At 41.2% G+C, this 20,020-nt stretch overlaps 1 protein-coding gene across 1 annotated transcript in view; it reads right to left on the reverse strand.

Annotated features, from left to right (window-relative positions):
• Positions 1-6,836: 6,836 nt before the first annotated feature.
• LOC133615730 (homeobox protein Dlx4b-like) overlaps positions 6,837-20,020 on the reverse strand; it is a 30,099-nt gene continuing 16,915 nt past the window's right edge. The window contains exon 3 of the mRNA XM_061974525.2: positions 6,837-7,034. Coding sequence (XP_061830509.2) covers positions 6,837-7,034 — 198 coding nt within the window. The remainder of the gene's footprint in view (positions 7,035-20,020) is intronic.

The raw sequence follows: 20,020 nt of genomic DNA on the forward strand, positions 1-20,020 counted from the left end.
ATACTATCAATCGCTCTGGCTGGGGGCGGCCGCCGTGCAATTTTGAACTTAGGAAAAACCCTGCATAATACGACTTTATAATTTAGAATGATTAAACACACTCACAAGAGTAACAATTGTATCTATTTAATAATATCAACTTAACATTTGACAACCAAACAATTACACAAGGCGACTCGGTAAAGAATCTGGGTATTATCTTCCACCCAACTCTCTTGAGTCACACATTAAGAGTGTTACTAAAACGGCCTTCTTTCATCTCCGTAATATCGCTAAAATTTGTTCCATTTTATCCACTAGCGAGGTGAGATCATTATTCATGCGTTCGTTACGTCTCGTCTCGATTACTGTAACGTGTTATTTTCGGGTCTCTCTATGTCTAGCATTAAAAGATTACAGTTGGTACAAAATGCGGCTGCTAGACTTTTGACAAGAAGAAGAAAGTGTGATCATATTAGGCCTATACTGGCTCACCTGCACTGGCTTCCTGTGCACTTAAGATGTGACTTTAAGGTTTTACTACTTACGTATAAAATACTACACGGTCTAGCTCCAGCCTATCTTGTCGATTGTATTGTACCATATGTCCCGGCAAGAAATCTGCGTTCTAAGAACTCCGGCTTATTAGTGATTCCCAGAGCCCAAAAAAAGTCTGCGGGCTATAGAGCGTTTTCTATTGGAGCTCCAGTACTATGGAATGCCCTCCCGGTAACAGTTAGAGATGCTACCTCAGTAGCAGCATTTAAGTCCCATCTTAAAACTCATTTGTATACTCTAGCCTTTAAATAGACCCCCGTTTCTTTTCTTCGTTTCTCCACTGCCCCCCTCTCCCTTGTGGAGGGGGGGCACAGGTCCGGTGGCCATGGATGAAGTGCTGGCTGTCCAGAGTTGGGACCCGGAGTGGACCGCTCACCTGTGCATCGGTTGGGGACGTCTCTGCGCTGCTGACCCGTCTCCGCTATGGATGGTCGACTGCTGGCCCCACTATAGACTGGACTCTCACTATTATGTTAGATCCGATATGGACTGGACCCTCACTATTATGTTGGATCCGATATGGACTGGACCCTCACTATTATGTTGGATCCACTATGGACTGGACTCTCACACTATTATGTTAGATCCACTATGGACTGGACTCTCACAATTTTGTTAGATCTACTATGGACTGGATTTTCACACTATTATGTTAGACCCACTATGGACTGGACTCTCACTATTATGTTAGATCCACTATGGACTGGACTCTCACACTATTATGTTAGATCCGGACTGGACTCTCACTATTATGTTAGATCCACTATGGACTGGACTCTCTCACTATTATGTTAGATCCACTATGGACTGGACTCTCACTATTATGTTAGATCCACTATGGACTGGACTCTCACACTATTATGTTAGATCCACTATGGACTGGACTCTCACTATTATGTTAGATCCTCTATGGACTGGACTCTCACTATTATGTTAGATCCACTATGGACTGGACTCTCACTATTATGTTAGAGCCACTATGGACTGGACTTTCACACTATTATGTTAGATCCACTATGGACTGGACTCTCACTATTATGTTAGATCCACTATGGACTGGACTCTCACTATTATGTTAGATCCACTATGGACTGGACTCTCACTATTATGTTAGAGCCACTATGGACTGGACTTTCACACTATTATGTTAGATCCACTATGGACTGGACTCTCACTATTATGTTAGATCCACTATGGACTGGACTCTCACTATTATGTTTGATCCTCTATGGACTGGACTTTCACAATATTATGTTAGATCCACTATGGACTGGACTCTCACTATTATGTTAGATCCTCTATGGACTGGACTCTCACTATTATGTTAGATCCACTATAGACTGGACTTTCACACTATTATTTTAGATCCACTATGGACTGGACTCTCACTATTATGTTAGATCCACTATGGACTGGACTCTCACTATTATGTTAGATCCACTATGGACTGGACTCTCACTATTATGTTAGATCCACTATGTACTGGACTGTCATTATTATGTTAGATCCACTATGGACTGGACTTTCACACTATTATGTTAGATCCACTTTGGACTGGACTCTCACTATTATGTTAGATCCACTATGGAGTGGACTTTCACACTATTATGTTAGATCCACTATGGACTGGACTCTCACTATTATGTTAGATCCACTATGGACTGGACTTTCACAATATTATGCTAGACCAACTCGACGTCCATTGCATCCGGTCTCCCCTAGAGGGGGGTGGGGGCGGTCACCCACATCTGCGGTCCTCTCCAAAGTTTCTCATAGTCGTTCACATCGACGTCCCATTGGGGTTGTGAGTTTTTCCTTGCCCTTATGTGGTCTCTGAACCGAGGATGTCGTTGTGGCTTGTGCAGCCCTTTGAGACACTTGTGATTTAGGGCTATATAAACAAACATTGATTATTGATCGATTGATTGATTGATTGATTTACGAGAATTTGTTTCCTTTGGCTCTGTAATCTGATTTTTTTCTAAAACTTCACCAAAAACCAAAGTTTGAAACAACTATTCGTTTTTTAGGCCCCAACATGTCACAATGTCCAAATATAAGAAAAAATAACAACATTGTGTCCACATTTTTGAGCAAGTACTAATATAGACCTTGATCGTATTAAAACTCATAGGAAGGAGAAGCTTTTGCCTTTGAAGTTCCTGTCATGATCCGTGGTCCGGATCATTATTTTGTTATGTTCTGTTAGTTCCTGTTTTTGTGCACCCTTGTTTGTTACCATGGTTACTTATTGTTTTCACCTGCCTCTGGTGTTGGGGACGCTCACCTGTCTCTAATCAGGGATATTATTTTAGCTGCGACTGATTGGCACCTGGCCACACCTGGTGTCAATCAGTCGGCTGCTACTTATACCTGCCTTGCCCTCCAGTCAGTGCTGGAGTATTGTTTGCTGTATGCTATGGACTGCCTGGTTCTTGAACGCTGTGAGCTATTCCCTGGATCCTGACTCCTGTCCCTGTTTGCTGTATCTGGTTCGTATTTTCCTTGCTTTTGTTTTCTTGTACCAAGCCTGTCATCTCTGCATCTTGGGGTTCGTCACCATCACTTCATGACAGTTCCTTATCCCTCATACATAATATGGCTTTATAATTTAGAATGATTAAACACACTCACAATAGTAACAATTTTGTTTACGAGAATTTATTTCCTTCGACTCTGCAATCTGATTTTTTTTTTAAACTTCACCAAACAATAGAAAACCTTCACAGAAGCCCGTTTCCACAAGATACAAAATCACGAAGAAAAACATTGAGATTCACAAGCGCTGTGGATGAGATGTAGCGCTCGATGAATGAAGTGCAACATGGTGTGAGGCACACAATCCCTGAAAACAGTGCAAATACCCTGCACAGAAAACACTGTATTTGGGCAGTGGGGGTCAAAGGGAAGTGCCTATTATTTCCATAATGTTCACAAGCTGACTGTTATTATTTTTCCCGTTTCTAACATGTCAGTATCCTTCAGTCCAAACTTTTTTACACAGACAACAGCATAATAAAATCAATTTGATATTTTCAATTTAGTCTCATAACGTGTATTAGCTATTAAAAAAAACGTGCATATTAGTATATATTTTTCTGTACCATTTAATCTCTCAAATTGTCCCATGTGAAGACCTCCCCCACTAGTTCCTTATCAGTGGTGCGAGTGGGAGATGGGGGGTTTTCTTTGTGTGCAAAGGAGTTGCCTTTTCCGTTGGAATGCCAGATCAATTAAAGCAGCCGATATGAATGTATTGGTTAAACTGATCTCCTAAAGCTTTGGTATAAACTTGAAAATATTCCAATTCTGTCTTGATGGTCCTCTTACTCAGCATATATGTCATCGAAAGAACTTGGGGTTGACCAGTAACTTAGATTCCCTGGGAGGAAGAGCTGGTTGACGCAACACTTCCGTTAAGCTATATTTCCCGCATCTACTTTGTTTTAGCAATCAAGAATATTTCAGTTGTTTTTATCCTTCTTTGTGGGGACATTGTTGATTGTCATGTCATGTTCGGATGTACATTGTGGACGCCGTCTTTGCTCCACAGTAAGTCTTTGCTGTCGTCCAGCATTCTGTTTTTGTTTATTTTGTAGCCAGTTCAGTTTTAGTTTCGTTCCGCATAGCTTTCCCTAAGCTTCAGTGCCTTTTCTTAGGGGCACTCACCTTTTGTTTATTTTTGGTTAAAGCATTAGACACCTTTTTACCTGCACGCTGCCTCCCGCTGTTCCCGACATCTACTATTGAGATTCACAAGCGCTGTGGATGAGATGTAGCGCTCGATGAATGAAGTGCAACATGGTGTGAGGCACACAATCCCTGAAAACAGTGCAAATACCCTGCATAGAAAACACTGTATTTGGGCAGTGGGGGTCAAAGGGAAGTGCCTATTATTTCCATAATGTTCACAAGCTGACTGTTATTATTTTTCCCGTTTCTAACATGTCAGTATCCTTCAGTGCCGGGGTGTCCAAACTTTTTACACAGACAACAGCATAATAAAATCAATTTTGATATTCTCAATTTAGTCCCATAATGTGTATTAGCTATTAAAAAAAACATGTGCATATTACCGTATTTTTCGGAGTATAAGTCGCACCGTAGTATAAGTCGCACCTGCTGAAAATCCATAATAAAAAAGGAAACAAACATATATAAGTCGCACTGGAGCCCGGCCAAACTAATAAAAAAACTGCGACTTATAGTCCGAAAAATACGGTAGTATATATTTTTGTATAGCATTCAAACTCTCAAATTGTCCCGGTTTTCTCAATTTAATGCTCTTTTCAAAACAAAAGCAAGCTGCTTCGGTGTTTGTGAAAACCGGTTGCTCTGTCACAGCCAGTCGTAGCCAACAAGTCGGACCTGAGCCCTCTTTTTAAATGTCAACTCGTCTTTGACGAACCTCGGTTCCAAATCGCCAACAACCTGATTCCCAGTTGCACCTGCACATTTCGGGGGCGGTACCTCTGGATTGGCAGACCGGGGCGGTGGTTCCTCTCTTTAAGAAGGGGAACCGGAGGGTGTGTTCTAACTATGGTGGGATCACACTCCTCAGCCTTCCCGGTAAGGTCTATTCGGGTGTACTGGAGAGGAGGCTACGCCGGATAGTCGAACCTCGGATTCAGGAGGAACAGTGTGGTTTTCGTCCTGGTCGTGGAACTGTGGACCAGCTCTATACTCTCGGCAGGGTCATTGAGGGTGCATGGGAGTTTGCCCAACCAGTTGACATGTGCTTTGTGGACTTGGAGAAGGCATTCGACCGTGTCCCTCAGGAAGTCCTGTGGGGAGTGCTCAGAGAGTATGGGGTATCGGACTGTCTGATTGTGGCGGTCCGCTCCCTGTATGATCAGTGTCAGAGCTTGGTCCGCATTGCCGGCAGTAAGTCGGACACGTTTCCAGTGAGGGTTGGACTCCGCCAAGACTGCCCTTTGTCACCGATTCTGTTCATAACTTCTATGGACAGAATTTCTTGGCGCAGTCAAGGCGTTGAGGGGATCCGGTTTGGTGGCTGCAGGATTAGGTCTCTGCTTTTTGCAGATGATGTGGTCCTGATGGCTTCATCTGGCCAGGATCTTCAGCTCTCACTGGATCGGTTCACAGCTGAGTGAGAAGCGACTGGGATGAGAATCAGCACCTCCAAGTCCGAGTCCATGGTTCTCGCCCGGAAAAGGGTGGAGTGCCATCTCCGGGTTGGGGAGGAGACCCTGCCCCAAGTGGAGGAGTTCAAGTACCTCGGAGTCTTGTTCACGAGTGAGGGAAGAGTGGATCGTGAGATCGACAGGCAGATCGGTGCGGCGTCTTCAGTAATGCGGACGCTGTATCGATCCGTTGTGGTGAAGAAGGAGCTGAGCCGAAAGGCAAAGCTGTCAATTTACCGGTCGATCTACGTTCCCATCCTCACCTATGGTCATGAGCTTTGGGTTATGACCGAAAGGACAAGATCATGGGTACAAGCGGCAGAAATGAGTTTCCTCCGCCGGGTGGCGGGTCTCTCCCTTAGAGATAGAATGAGAAGCTCCGTCATCCGGGGGAAACTCAAAGTAAAGCCGCTGCTCCTCCACATCGAGAGGAGTCAGATGAGGTGGTTCGGGCATCTGGTCAGGATGTCACCCGAACGCCTCCCTTGGGAGGTGTTTAGGGCACGTCCGTCTGGTAGGAGGCCACGGGGAAGACCCAGGACACGTTGGGAAGACTATGTCTCCCGGCTGGCCTGGGAACGCCTCGGGATCCCCCGGGAAGAGCTGGAAGAAGTAACTGGGGAGAGGGAAGTCTGGGCTTCCCTGCTTAAGCTGCTGCCCCCGCGACCCGACCTCGGATAAGCGGAAGAAGATGGATGGATGGATGGATAGACCTGCACATTTATGAGCAAATGTACAAACTGCAAAAAAACATTATTGAAAGTGTTGAGCTGTTTAAATGAGCTTTTGTTTTGTTTATGGAACATCCAGGCTATTGGTGGGGGTTACGTCAGGGTTTCCGCAAGGTCATTAAAAAGCATATAAAAATCGTTAAATGGATTTAGCCAAAATTAACGCGTCAAAAAGAGCATTAAATATGATGTCCCAGGGCATTAGAAAATGAATATGATTGCACTTACCAACAAAAAAGACAACAAAACAAACCCCTAAATAGAAGTCACTATGACGTTTGAATACATTTGAGTGCAACTGTAAAATATTAAGTGATTGATTCATGGTGCCACAGTGCTGCTGATTTGTAGCCTATTGGAAGAAACCAAGTCCACTCCCCAGAGTGTTTATGTCCAGTACCGATATCATAGCCGCCCTCCGCGCTCACTGCTGGTGACCCGGGTACCAGTGTCCAAAGCTGTTCATGTAGCCACCGGGGTGCACCGGCGCGCCCTTGGCCGCTATGCTCACGTCCCACGGCGAGCACTGAGGCGAGGGAGACTTCAGCGGGGGGGGAAGCGATTCTCCTTTCTTCATGTCCTTCTTGTCTTTGGAGCGCCTGTTCTGGAACCAGATTTTGACCTGAAAGGGGGAAAAACAGACAAATGATGACAAACAAATTATTGATGTGTGAATAATCTGCATGTTGGCTCAGGGTTTTATGTCCTTGGTTCCGATATCGATCATCCATCAGAGAGACCGGCCGATACCAATGTCGATACTGACAACATGTATCAATCCATTTATGGTGAGTGCTATTGACAGTTTAGCAATATCAACCCAACTGGCGGCCTGTGGGCCAAATCCGGCACGAGAATGACACCATACCAGCCCCCGAGTCCAGTTCAAAACTTGAGGGACAAACATTTTTGCAGCAAAGTCATTAAAAAACACACTAATAATAATAATAATGATGGATTAGATTTAGGGCAGCACGGTGGGAGAGGGGTTAGTGCGTCTGCCTCACAATACGAAGGTCCTGGGTAGTCTTGGGTTCAATGCAGGGCTCGGGATCTTTCTGTGTGGAGTTTGCATGTTCTCCCCGTGACTGCGTGGGTTCCCTCCGGGCACTCCGGCTTCCTCCCACCTCCAAAGACATGCACCTGGGGATAAGTTGATTGGCAACACTAAATTGGCCCTAGTGTGTGAATGTGAGTGTGAATGTTGTCTGTCTATCTGTGTTGGCCCTGCGATGAGGTGGCGACTTGTCCAGGGTGTACCCCGCCCTGGATGGATGGATGGATGGATGGATTAGATTTATATAGCGCTTTTTGAGACACGCAAAGTGCTTTTCATTCATTCAGTCCACATTCACACGTTCATGGTGGTAAGCTACATTAGTAGCCACAGACTTAGACTTAGACTTAGACTTCCTTTGTTGTCATTCAAATTTGAACTTTACAGCACAGATAAGAACGAAATGTTGTTGCATTAGCTCGTTGTAGTGCAAGATTTAAATTTTCCTGAGGGAACTCTCTTGAAGGAATCAATAAAGTACTATCTGTCAGGATCCGTGGTCCGGATCATGTTTTGTTTAGTTTTGGACTCCCTTAGTTCCTGTTTGTGCACTTCTGGCTTTGTTTTGGTTACCATGGGTATTGGTTTCACCTACCTCTGATTAGTGTTCGGCACCAATCAGAGAGTTATTTATTCACGTTGCTCGCCACACTCGGTCTGGCTTCATTGTTTGCTTTATGCAACAGTCACGCTTGTAGTTCTTGTCTTCGATTTTATGCTTCCTGTGCTAAGAGGTAACCTTGTCTTCCCACGTTTTCCTTCTGCTTGTTTTCTGTTTTGGTACGTGTTTAATTTTGAAGATTAAACCATGCTCCTACCTGCAAGTCCTGTCCGGAGTGATCCGTTTGCATCCCGGGGGAACAAATTTCGCAGCAAGCTGCGACGATCCCCCCCCCCCAATCCCCCCCCCCCCCCCCCCCCCCCCCCCCCCCCCCCCGTGACACTATCTCTATCTATCTATCTATCTAGGATAGAAGAGCAATAAGGTGCAGATATAAATATATTGCACTTTTGCATCTGCATCCACATTTACGGATGGAGGTTTTCGCAGCTTACTGCGAGGTTTGTTCTCCCAGGATGCAAAAGGACTAATCCTGGACAGGACTTGAAGGTAGGAACATATTTATTAATTAATTAATCCTTCACATCACAAAAGACAGGAACTAAAACAAAAGGAAAGCGTGCCGTTCGCGCGAGAAGCTGAAGAACAAAAAAAAACTAAACGCAGGAAACATAGACGCTAACACTTGGCATGAACTATGGACATAGAACAAACCAGACTTACTGTGGCATGAAACAACTAACATAACTATGGCATCGCACAACATGAAACTGTGGCATGAAACCAATAATGACGCCTGGACAACTGACTGGCAAAGGCGGGCTTAAATCATGTCTCTTGATTGGAAACAAGTGCGTGTCCCGAACTCCAGAGGCAGGTGAAAATCATAAGTCGCCATGGTAACTAAAACAAACAAGGGTGCCCACAAAAACAGGAACTATGGAGTCTAAAACTAACAGAACATAACAAAAACATGATCCGGACCACGGATCATGACAGTTATATTGTCTTTATATTCCAGCGAGTGAATTAATTTTTAGGGGATTATTATGATGCGTTCAAGAGTCTTATGGCCTATGACCACAGCCGCCCCTGGGGTAGACTGACGGAAGTGTTGCTGCCAATTTTCCTTCTGACCCCCACCGAACATTCGTTCACATTCATACGCCAGTGTGAGCAGCACTGCGAGCAAGGTGGCTGAAGTGTCTTGCCCAAAGACACAACGGCAGTGACTAGGATGGCGGAAGCGAACCAGGAACCCTCAAGTTGCTGGACGGCCGCTGTACCATTTGAGCCACGGCGCCCTAGGGTAGTCCTGATGTATAGAGGAACTCGAACCACTGTAAGCACATTGGCAGATCATTGCGTAGCAAACAGAACACTGGGGTCCAAACTTGTGATTTACATAACTGAGGCGTTCCTCAGGGCACCCTTCTAAGGCCCCTTCTACACTAAGCCTTATCCAGGCTATATCCCACCTAACCTTATCCTTGTAAATTGGCGGTCGTACTTGACGGCCGAAACCACTTCATGGCTTCACTGAAAAAAGGTTGAAAGACACTGCTCTAAAGCAGTGTCTTTCAACCTTTTTTTGAGCCAAGGCACATTTTTTGTGTTGAAAAAAATGCGGAGGCACACCACCAGCAGAAATCATTAAAAAACGAAACTCAGTTGACTGTAAAAAGTCGTCGTCGCAATTGTTGGATATGACTTTAAACCATAACCAAGCATGCATCACTATAGCTCTTGTCTCAAAGTAGGTGTACTGTCACCACCTGTCACATCACGCCGTGACTTATTTTGAGGTTTTTGCTGTTTTCCTGTGTGTAGTGTTTTAGTTCTTGTCTTGTGCTCCTATTTTGGTGGCTTTTTCTCTTTTTTTGGTATTTTCCTGGAGCAGTTGCATGTCTTCTGTGGAGGATGCATATATGTTTAAGAGTTCTTTCTTTTTACATAGCCATGTTTAGAGTATCTAGTACTTTCCCTTTTTATAGTCTACTAGTTTCTCTTGTGTTCAGAGGTCTGTTTTGTGTCTTACTTTGGAATGTGAAGACCTCCCCCACTAGTTCCTTATCAGTGGTGGGAGATGGGGGGGTTTTCTTTGTGTGCAAAGGAGTTGCCTTTTCCGTTGGAATGCCAGATCAACTAAAGCAGCCGATATGAATGTATTGGTTAAACTGATCTCCCAAAGCTTTGGTATAAACTTGAAAATATTCAAATTCTGTCTTGATGGTCCTTCTTACTCAGCATATATGTCATCGAAAGAACTTGGGATTGACCAGTAACTTAGATTCCCTGGGAGGAAGAGCTGGTCGACGCAACACTTCTGTTAAACGATTTTTCCTGCATTTACTTTGTTTTAGCAATCAAGAATATTTCAGTTGTTTTTATCCTTCTTTGTGGGGACATTGTTGATTGTCCTGTCATGTTCGGAAGTACTTAGTGAAGCCGTCTTTGCTCCACAGTAAGTCTTTGCTGTCGTCCAGCATTCTGTTTTTGTTTATTTTGTAGCCAGTTCAGTTTTAGTTTCGTTCCGCATAGCTTTCCCTAAGCTTCAGTGCCTTTTCTGAGGGGCACTCACCTTTTGTTCATTTTTGGTTAAAGCATTAGACACCTTTTTACCTGCACGCTGTCTCCCGCTGTTCCCGACATCTACAAAGCAATTAGCTACCGGCTGCCACCTACTGATACGGAAGAGTATTACACGGTTACTCTGCCAAGCTCTAGACAGCACCGACACTCAACAACAACACATCATTTGCAGACCAGAATTACTGGTTTGCAAAAGATATTTTTAACCCAAATAGGTGAATTAGATAATTTCCCACGGCACACCAGACTATATCTCACGGCACACTAATGTGCCACGGCACAGTGGTTGAAAAATACTGCTCTAAAGAACACAAACAAGAAACCTATTTTCTGTGCAAGTTTCGGACTACATCTTGAGATAGTATTTTCCGGGCATGGTAGCAGATAATAAATGTTTGTTAACTATCAGTGTATATACTATACATACCGTATATATATATATATATATAGTGTATATATATATAGTGTATAACACCGTTAATTTTACTAGTAAAGCGTAATCTAATTATGTTTGAGACCGTTACAACGCCGTTAGCGATAGCTTGATGTAACGTGAAACGCAACTTTTGATGTGGTTTTATGTCAACAACAAGACAGTGTCATAAGTGCAGCAAGTTCAATGCAGGAAATATTAGTTTACTAGTGAAAGTTACACCTGCACTAACATGAACTTGATATGAAATAGGAGGAAACAACATCACACTGTGACACAGCAGACGACAACATACGCGCGCGTACACAATGGGAATATACAATATACAAATCAATGATTGAAGTGACAAACTTACCATCCAAACAATACCCCGTTTGTTGACAAGAAGATATGACCGCCATGGAAGCACATTCAATCTTTTTATCAAGCAGAGATTCAAAAGAGCTTTTTCTTAGTATTATTTTCTGCTTTTTAAGGACTTTAGCAAACTCGAAAATGTATTTTTGTACACACATTCATCCAATAAGTACAGTACAATAAGGCGCACATGTCGTCAACCATTTTGGTTTTCAGGTTGGGCCATTCGCTTTTTTTCTACGTCTATAAAGTAACGTTCTAAATGAAGTAATTCTAGTCTTAAGAACGTGGTCACCATTGCTTTTTGCCCTCATGAGTGCAAATACTCTGCACAGGAAGTGCAGTCGACTGCACTTCATTCTGGGAAGTACTGTGAAAATGGTTCATATGAAGTAACTTAGACACGGAAATGTTTACAAATTGGTGAATCCGAGATATAACGATATTATTCACGCGTCTTTCACACCACTATAAGATCATTATTTGCATCCGTGCAAGTGTGACGTGCACAATAAACTTGGCGGACAACAATGATAATTCCAATACGCCCTCCTAAACCGTACGAGTTCTTCCAAGTCAGCAAGTTCAGAAATCAACTTTCAGATGGTAAATGCATTCATTTGAGGAGTCATATCCCAATATGTCACAGGTGTCAAACTCAAGGCCCGGGGGCCAGATGTGCCCCGCTACATCGTTGTATATGGCTGGCGAACACCTGAGAAGTACTTTATCTTTTCCTACTAGAAGTAGTTGGTCTTTCCATTTCGACAGAAAAAAATGCCATGTGCTGCATGCAATTGCGTATTTTAAAAACCTAAATATCATTTAATAATGCAACAAATATATTATCATACGTTCATTTTTTCGTAAACAAATCTGCTTGATTTGTGGTTTCAAAGCAAGTTCTCTATCAAATTGTATACTGTAAAAATAATAGTAATAGATTTTAAGGTAAAATCTTGGCTTTTTACCGTAAAATAAACTGTGGTTATGTTTTTCTATATACTGTAATAGACCGGAAAAACAATATCCATAGAATTTGAAAGAGAAAAAAAACAAGGATACTTTTGTTGCATTTACAGTAATAATCCAGCAGGCACAAAACATTAAAACAACGTTGAGAACTTGTTGAATGAGGTCCTGACGTTGAGCAACTCAAACATAACGTTGAAACAACATGCTTTTTGACGACCTTTAATCAATGTTGGGTTCTGACGTTGATTTTGTCATGTCTTTTGATCATGTTTTTGTTTGGCCATGTGCTGTTTGGTTTTTGGACACTTAGTTCCTGCTTTTTCACTCCCTTGTTTTGTTTCCATGACAACCATTAGTTTCACCTGTTGCACATCTGGACTCACGCACCTGTCACTAATCATGTCGGTATTATTTAAGCTTGCAGTTGCCAGGCAGTCTGTCTGGCGACATTACCTCCGCGACCCATGCTACCCATGAGATTCATGTTTACCATAGTTCATGCTTCATACCAAACCACAGGAAGTGTTTTTGTTTCATGTTCATAGTTTATGCCCAAATGCTATTTTTTGTTTTCTTAGTCAAGTTTGTGTCTCCGCCTTGTGCGCGCCTTTTGTTTGCTCTTTTGTTAGTGTAAAAATAAATCATGTATCTACCTTTACGCCATGTCCGCTCCAACTTCTCTTGCATCTTGGGAAAACAAACCCCCCACAGTCTACGTTGTGACAGATTTGACCATTGAATTGTGGTCATTTTCCAACCAATATTCTACAACACAAATACAATGTTGAAGCAACATGCTTTCTGACGACGTTTAATCAATGTTGGGTTCTGACATTGATTTGACCATTGGATTATGGTCATTTCCTAACCAATATTCTACAACACAAATACAACGTTGAAACAACATACTTTTTGACAACGTTTCATCAATGTCAGGTTCTGACGTTGATTTGACCATTGAATTATGGTCATTTCCTAACCAATATTCTACAACGCAAATACAACGTTGAAACAACATGCTTTCTGACGACGTTTAATCAATGTAGGGTTCTGACATTGATTTGACCATTGTATTATGGTCATTTCCTAACCAATATTCTACAACACAAATACAACGTTGAAACAACATACTTTTTGACAACGTTTCATCAATGTCAGGTTCTGACATTGATTTGACCATTGAATTATGGTCATTTCCTAACCAATATTCTACAACACAAATACAACGTTGAAACAACATGATTTCTGACGACGTTTAATCAATGTTGGGTTCTGACGTTGATTTGACCATTGAATTTTGGTCATTTTCCAACCAATATTCTACAACACAAAAATACAACGTTGAAACAACATAGTTTTTGACAACGTTTAATCAATGTTGGGTTCTGACGTTGATTTCACCATTGTACTATGGTCATTTCCTAACCAATATTCTACAACACAAATACAACGTTGAAACAACATGATTTATGACGACGTTTAATCAGTGTTGGGTTCTGACATTGATTTGACCATTGAATTTTGGTCATTTCCCAACCAATATTAAACAACACAAAAATACAACGTTGAAACAACATGCTTTTTGACAACGTTTAATCAATGTTGGGTTCTGACGTTGATTTGACCATTGAACTATGGTCATTTCCTAACCAATATTCTACAACACAAATACAACTGACGTTGATTTTGTCATGTCTTTTGAACATGTTTTTGTCTGGCCATGTGCCGTTTGGTTTTTGGACACTTAGTTCCTGCTTTTTCACTCCCTTGTTTTGTTTCCATGACAACCATTAGTTTCACCTGTTGCACATTTGGACGTGTCACTAATCATGTTGGTATTATTTAAGCTCGCAGTTGCCAGGCAGTCCGTCTGGCGACATTACCTCCACGACCCATGCTACCCTTGAGATTCATGTTTACCATAGTTCATGCTTCACGCCAAGCCACAGTAAGTATTTTTGTTTCATGTTCATAGTTTCTGCCCAAGTGCTAGTTTTTGTTTTCTTAGTCAAGTTTGTGTCTCCGCCTTGTGCGCGCCTTTTGTTTGTTCTTTTGTTAGTGTAAAAAGAAATCATGTATCTACCTTTACGCCATGTCCGCTCCAACTTCTCTTGCATCTCGGGAAAACAAACCCCACAGTTTACGTCGTGACAGATTTGACCATTGAATTGTGGTCATTTTCCAACCAATACTCTACAACACAAATACAGCGTTGAAACAACATCCTTTTTTACGACGTTTAATCTATTTTCTTTTTCTTTTTCTTCTTCTTCTTTTTCATTTTCTTCTTGTTGTTGTTCTTCTTTTTCTTCTTTTTCTTCCTTTTCTTTTTATCTTCTTCTTTTTCTTCTTTTTCTTCCTTTTCTTTTTATCTTCTTCTTTTTCTTTTTCTTTTGTAATTCTACTTCTTCTTTTTGTTGTTGTTCTTGTTTTTCTTTTTCGTCGTCTTCTTTTTCTTTTCGTTATTTTTGTTATTTTTCTTCTTGTTTTTCTTCTTTTGTCTTTTTCTTTTTCTTCTTGCTCTTTTTCATTGTCTTCTTCTTCTTCTTGTTCTTCTTTTTCTTCTTTTTCCTCCTTTTCTTTTTTTCTTCTTTTTCTTTTTTCTTCTTTTTCTTTTTCTACTTCTTTTTGTTGTTGTTATTGTTTTTCTTTTTGTTATTTGGGTTATTTTTGTTCTTCTTGTTTTTCGTTTTTCTTATTCTTCTTTTTCTTCTTCTTTTTCTGTTCTTCTTCTTTTACTAGGACTTTTTCTTGTCTAATTATTAGGGATGTCCGATAATATCGGGCTGCCGATATTATCGGCCGTTAATGCTTTAAAATGGAATATCGGAAATTATAGGTATCGGTTTTGTTATTATCGGTATTGGTTTTTAAAAGTACAATATATGACGTTTTTAAACGCCGCTGTGTACATGAACGTAGGGAGAGGTACAGAAAGACAATAAACCTTTAAGGCACTTCCTTTACGTGCATGCCATCCCAGTCACATAATATCTATTGGCTTTACTCATTACGAATTGATGCTGCTACTTGATCAACAGCCATACAGGTCACACTGAGGGTGGCCGTATAAACAACCTTAACACTGTTACAAATATGCGCCACACTGTGAACCCACACCAAACAAGAATGACAAACACATTTCGGGAGAACATCCGCACCGTAACACAACATAAACACAACAGAACAAATACCCAGAATCCCTTGTAGTACTAACTCTTCCGGGACGCTACAATATAACCTTATATAAGACCTTGTTTAATGCATCCAGCGGGGCATCACAACAAAATTAGGCATAATAATGTGTTAATTCCACAACTGTATATATCGGTATCGGTTGATATGGTATCGGCAATCAAGAGTTGGACAATATCGGAATATCGGATATCGGTAAAAAAGCCATTATCGGACATCTCTACTAATTATCATTATTATGATCATTATTACTAATATCATTATTGAATCACTAAACCATCTTTACCTTACCAGAATCTGTAATAAATAAGTTAAAATAGAATAAAAAATAAAAATATAAATTGTATAGTAATAATTAAGATTCTTATGATTCATTATGATGATGATACATCTGATGATGATGATAATCATCATAATTATGATGATTATTATCATTATTTCAGCCTCTGGATCACCTTTCATTTTACACCTCACCTTACAGCTAATACATTAAGATTATAACGATCATTTCTATTATGATGATAATTATTTCAGGAACTAAATCACTTTTACCTCACCAAATATGTACTGTACATACGTATATGTTTGTATATATATATATATATATATATATATATATATATATATATATATATATATATATATATATATATATATATATATATATTCTAATCAGTGAGAAATATCCTGCATGTTCATGCCAGGACACACAAAAACAATCCAAGAAGTTTGACACAGATGGTCATTTTTCTTAGAGGTTGTATTTTTGGTGGATTTCCATCATACTTGTTCTTTATTATACTTGCAGAATATGATCAAATAAACACCATGGCAGCATTGTCTTGGTCCTTAACGCAGCCAAGAGAGGAAACAAATATATGTGTCATATCTGTCACAGTCGCGCTTACCAGATCACTGCAAGCATGTCCTTATCATAATCTATTTGTCAGGAGTTTTCACAGCAGTCGCCTGCAGTCCGATAAAAAAAAGTGCAAACGCTAACGAGTAGCAAGCGGCGCTAAGTGGTGCTTGTGTGCCATGGAGTCAATCACCAGCACGTTAGTTTAACGCCGCCTCGCTGAGAGGATTCTGCTCTAATTGTTGGTTTCATATTCCAGCAGCAGCATGACGGCTTCTCTCTAAAAGTGGCTAATGACGCCCACGTTGTTCCAAGATGCCAGGTATCACAGTCTGTGTGTGCGTGTGTGTGTGTGTGTGTGGGGGGGGGGGGGGGTTGGGGAATATCCAAGGTCATTGTGTTCCTTAAAGGGGAACATTATCACAATTTCAGAAGGGTTGAAACCATTAAAAATCTGTTCCCAGTGGCTTATTTTATTTTTCAAAGTTTTTTTCAAAATTTTACCCATCACGCAATATCCCTAAAAAAAAGCTTCAAAGTGCCTGATTTTAACCACCCGTCCATTTTCCTGTGACGTCACATAGTGATGCCAATACAACATACTTGCCAACCTTGAGACCTCCGATTTCGGGAGGTGGGGGTTGGGGGGGCGTGGTCGGGGTGGGGCTGGGCGTGGTTGGGGGCGTGGCTAAGAGGGGAGGAGTATATTTACAGCTAGAATTCACCAAGTCAAGTATTTCATATATATATATATATATATATATATATATATATATATATATATATATATATATATATATATATATATATATATATATAGCTAGAATTCACTGAAAGTGAAGTATTTTCTTATATATATATATATATATATATATATATATATATATATCCATCCATTTTCTACCGCTTATTCCCTTTTGGGGTCGCGGGGGGCGCTGGAGCCTATCTCAGCTACAATCGGGCGGAAGGCGGGGTACACCCTGAACAAGTCGCACCTCATCGCAGGGCCAACACAGATAGACAGACAACATTCACACTCACATTCACACACTAGGGCCAATTTAGTGTTGCCAATCAACTTATCCCCAGGTGCATGTCTTTGGAAGTGGGAGGAAGCCGGAGTACCCGGAGGGAACCCACGCAGTCACGGGGAGGACATGCAAACTCCACACAGAAAGATCCCGAGCCCGGGATTGAACCCAAGACTACTCAGGACCTTCGTATTGTGAGGCAGATGCACTAACCCCTCTGCCACTGTGAAGCCCTATATGTATATATATATATATATATATATATATATATATATATATATATATATATATATATATATATATATATATATATATATATATATATATATATATATATATATATATATATATATCAAGAGGGACAGAGACAGCGCACAGTGCATGTGGATCACATGTTACCATGGCGAGAAAACATGGAGAGACTGCCAGTTATCTAGTCTCCACCAGTTGCAGAAAATGTGCCATCAGTACAACTGGACAGTGCTGTTTCAGTTCCATCACCAGGACCATCAGTGAGTCAGACACAAACTAGTCTCATCATTGAACCAGATTCAAGGGCTGCTGAGTTGCCATCATCAGAACCCAGATCACCCACAACAAAAACCCCACCAGTGATCCGCAGTTACCCAGAAAGGTTTCGAGCACCACCAAAAAAACTGAATCTCTGAAGACAGTATAAAAATCTGTGTTAAAGATGTACAAATACTGTTTGTATAATAAGCATGTTATTGTTTACAAATGAGGGTTAAGAGTTCAGTACTAAAAAAAAAGAAAAGAATGTGGCTTAAGTACAGTTTTTTAATTGAGCTGCTGCATTTTTTGGTTGGGTTGTTTGGGTGATCTATGTTTGTCTGTTACCATCTCCTGGTGAATGTTGGCTATAGCGTACTGGGGTTACTTTTTGGTTGGTCAACGATTTACGTGGTGTTGCGCACCTGACGTCAAGTGTGTGAGTCTGTTCTGAAGTCTACAGTAAAGAGACGTACTTCATCACCTCGCCTGTTTATTGCCTCCAACTCAATATATTACAACAACATTGCTCCATGCGGACCTGGATGGTCCGCATGGAACTGGAGGGGGCGTGGCCTCCAGGTCCGCCTGAATTTCCGGAGATTTTCGGGAGAAAATTTGTCCCGGGAGGTTTTCGGGAGAGGCGCTGAATTTCGGGAGTCTCCCGGAAAATCCGTGAGGGTTGGCAAGTATGCAATACAAACAAACATGGCGCATAGAACAGCAAGCTATAGCGACATTAGCTCGGATTCAGACTCGGATTTCAGCGGTTTAAGCGATTCAACAGATTACGCATGTATTGAAACGGATGGTTGTAGTGTGGAGGCAGGTAGCGAAAACAAAATTGAAGAAGAAACTGAAGCTATTGAGCCATATCGGTTTGAACCGTATGCAAGCGAAAACGACGAAAACAACACGACAGGAGAAAGCAAGGACGAATTCGGCGATCGCCTTCTAACCAACGATTGGTATGTGTTTGTTTGGCATTAAAGGAAACTAACAACTATGAACTAGGTTTACAGCATATGAAATACATTTGGCAACATCATGCACTTTGAGAGTGCAGACAGCCCATTTCAGGCGCGCTAAGAACATATATTTTCCCACGATTTCAGCACTCAGGTTAACCATACCTAAATAGACACAAAATACTGCATTACACAAGACTACCCGAATGTACTCGAATGATTGAAAAAAATAAATGTTTTTAAGCTAAATTATTGGTAAACACAGTTTATGTATAATAATTTACGTAAAACCGCGAGTAATGAATAAAGTTTTCATCAATTAATATATTCTGTAGACATACCCTTTTCCTGAAAGCTGATCCGTCCAGTTTTGGAGTTGATGTCAGCATCTGCTTTGAGTGTCGCAGGATATCCACACATTCTTGCCATCTCTGTCGTAGCATAGCTTTCGTCGGTAAAGTGTGCGGAACAAACGACTGACCATTTCGTCGGCTTTCCCCACAGCCTCGTATTTTGAACAAATTTCGTCCAATTTCTTGCCACTTTCGCATCTTTGGGCCACTGGTGCAACTTGAATCCGTCCCTGTTCGTGTTGTTACACCCTCCGACGAAAGTGAGAAAATGTTGTGACGTCATCGCTCCGAGAGCGAATAATAGAAAGGCATTTAATTCGCCAAAATTCACCCATTTAGAGTTCGGAAATCGGTTAAAAAAATATATGGTCTTTTTTCTGCAACATCAAGGTATATATTGACGCTTACATAGGTCTGGTGATAATGTTCCCCTTTGACACATTCATCTGAACATTTTGTTGTTTTACAAAAAACAAGAAGTCTCAATATGCTGGGTAGTTGCGTGTGTGTGTGTGTGTGTGTGTGTGTGTATGTATGTGTGTGTGTGTGTGTGTGTGTGTGCGTGTGTATACACTCACTTGTGTATACATGTATGTGTGTATACACTCTCTTGTGTAAATTTGTAAGTGTACGTATACACTCACTTGTGTGTATGTGCATTTATATGTGAATGTGTATGTGTGTATACTCTCGCTTGTGTATACGTGTATGTGTGT

Source organism: Nerophis lumbriciformis, linkage group LG22, assembly GCF_033978685.3.
Source record: "Nerophis lumbriciformis linkage group LG22, RoL_Nlum_v2.1, whole genome shotgun sequence".
Classification (NCBI taxonomy): Eukaryota; Metazoa; Chordata; class Actinopteri; order Syngnathiformes; family Syngnathidae; genus Nerophis; species Nerophis lumbriciformis.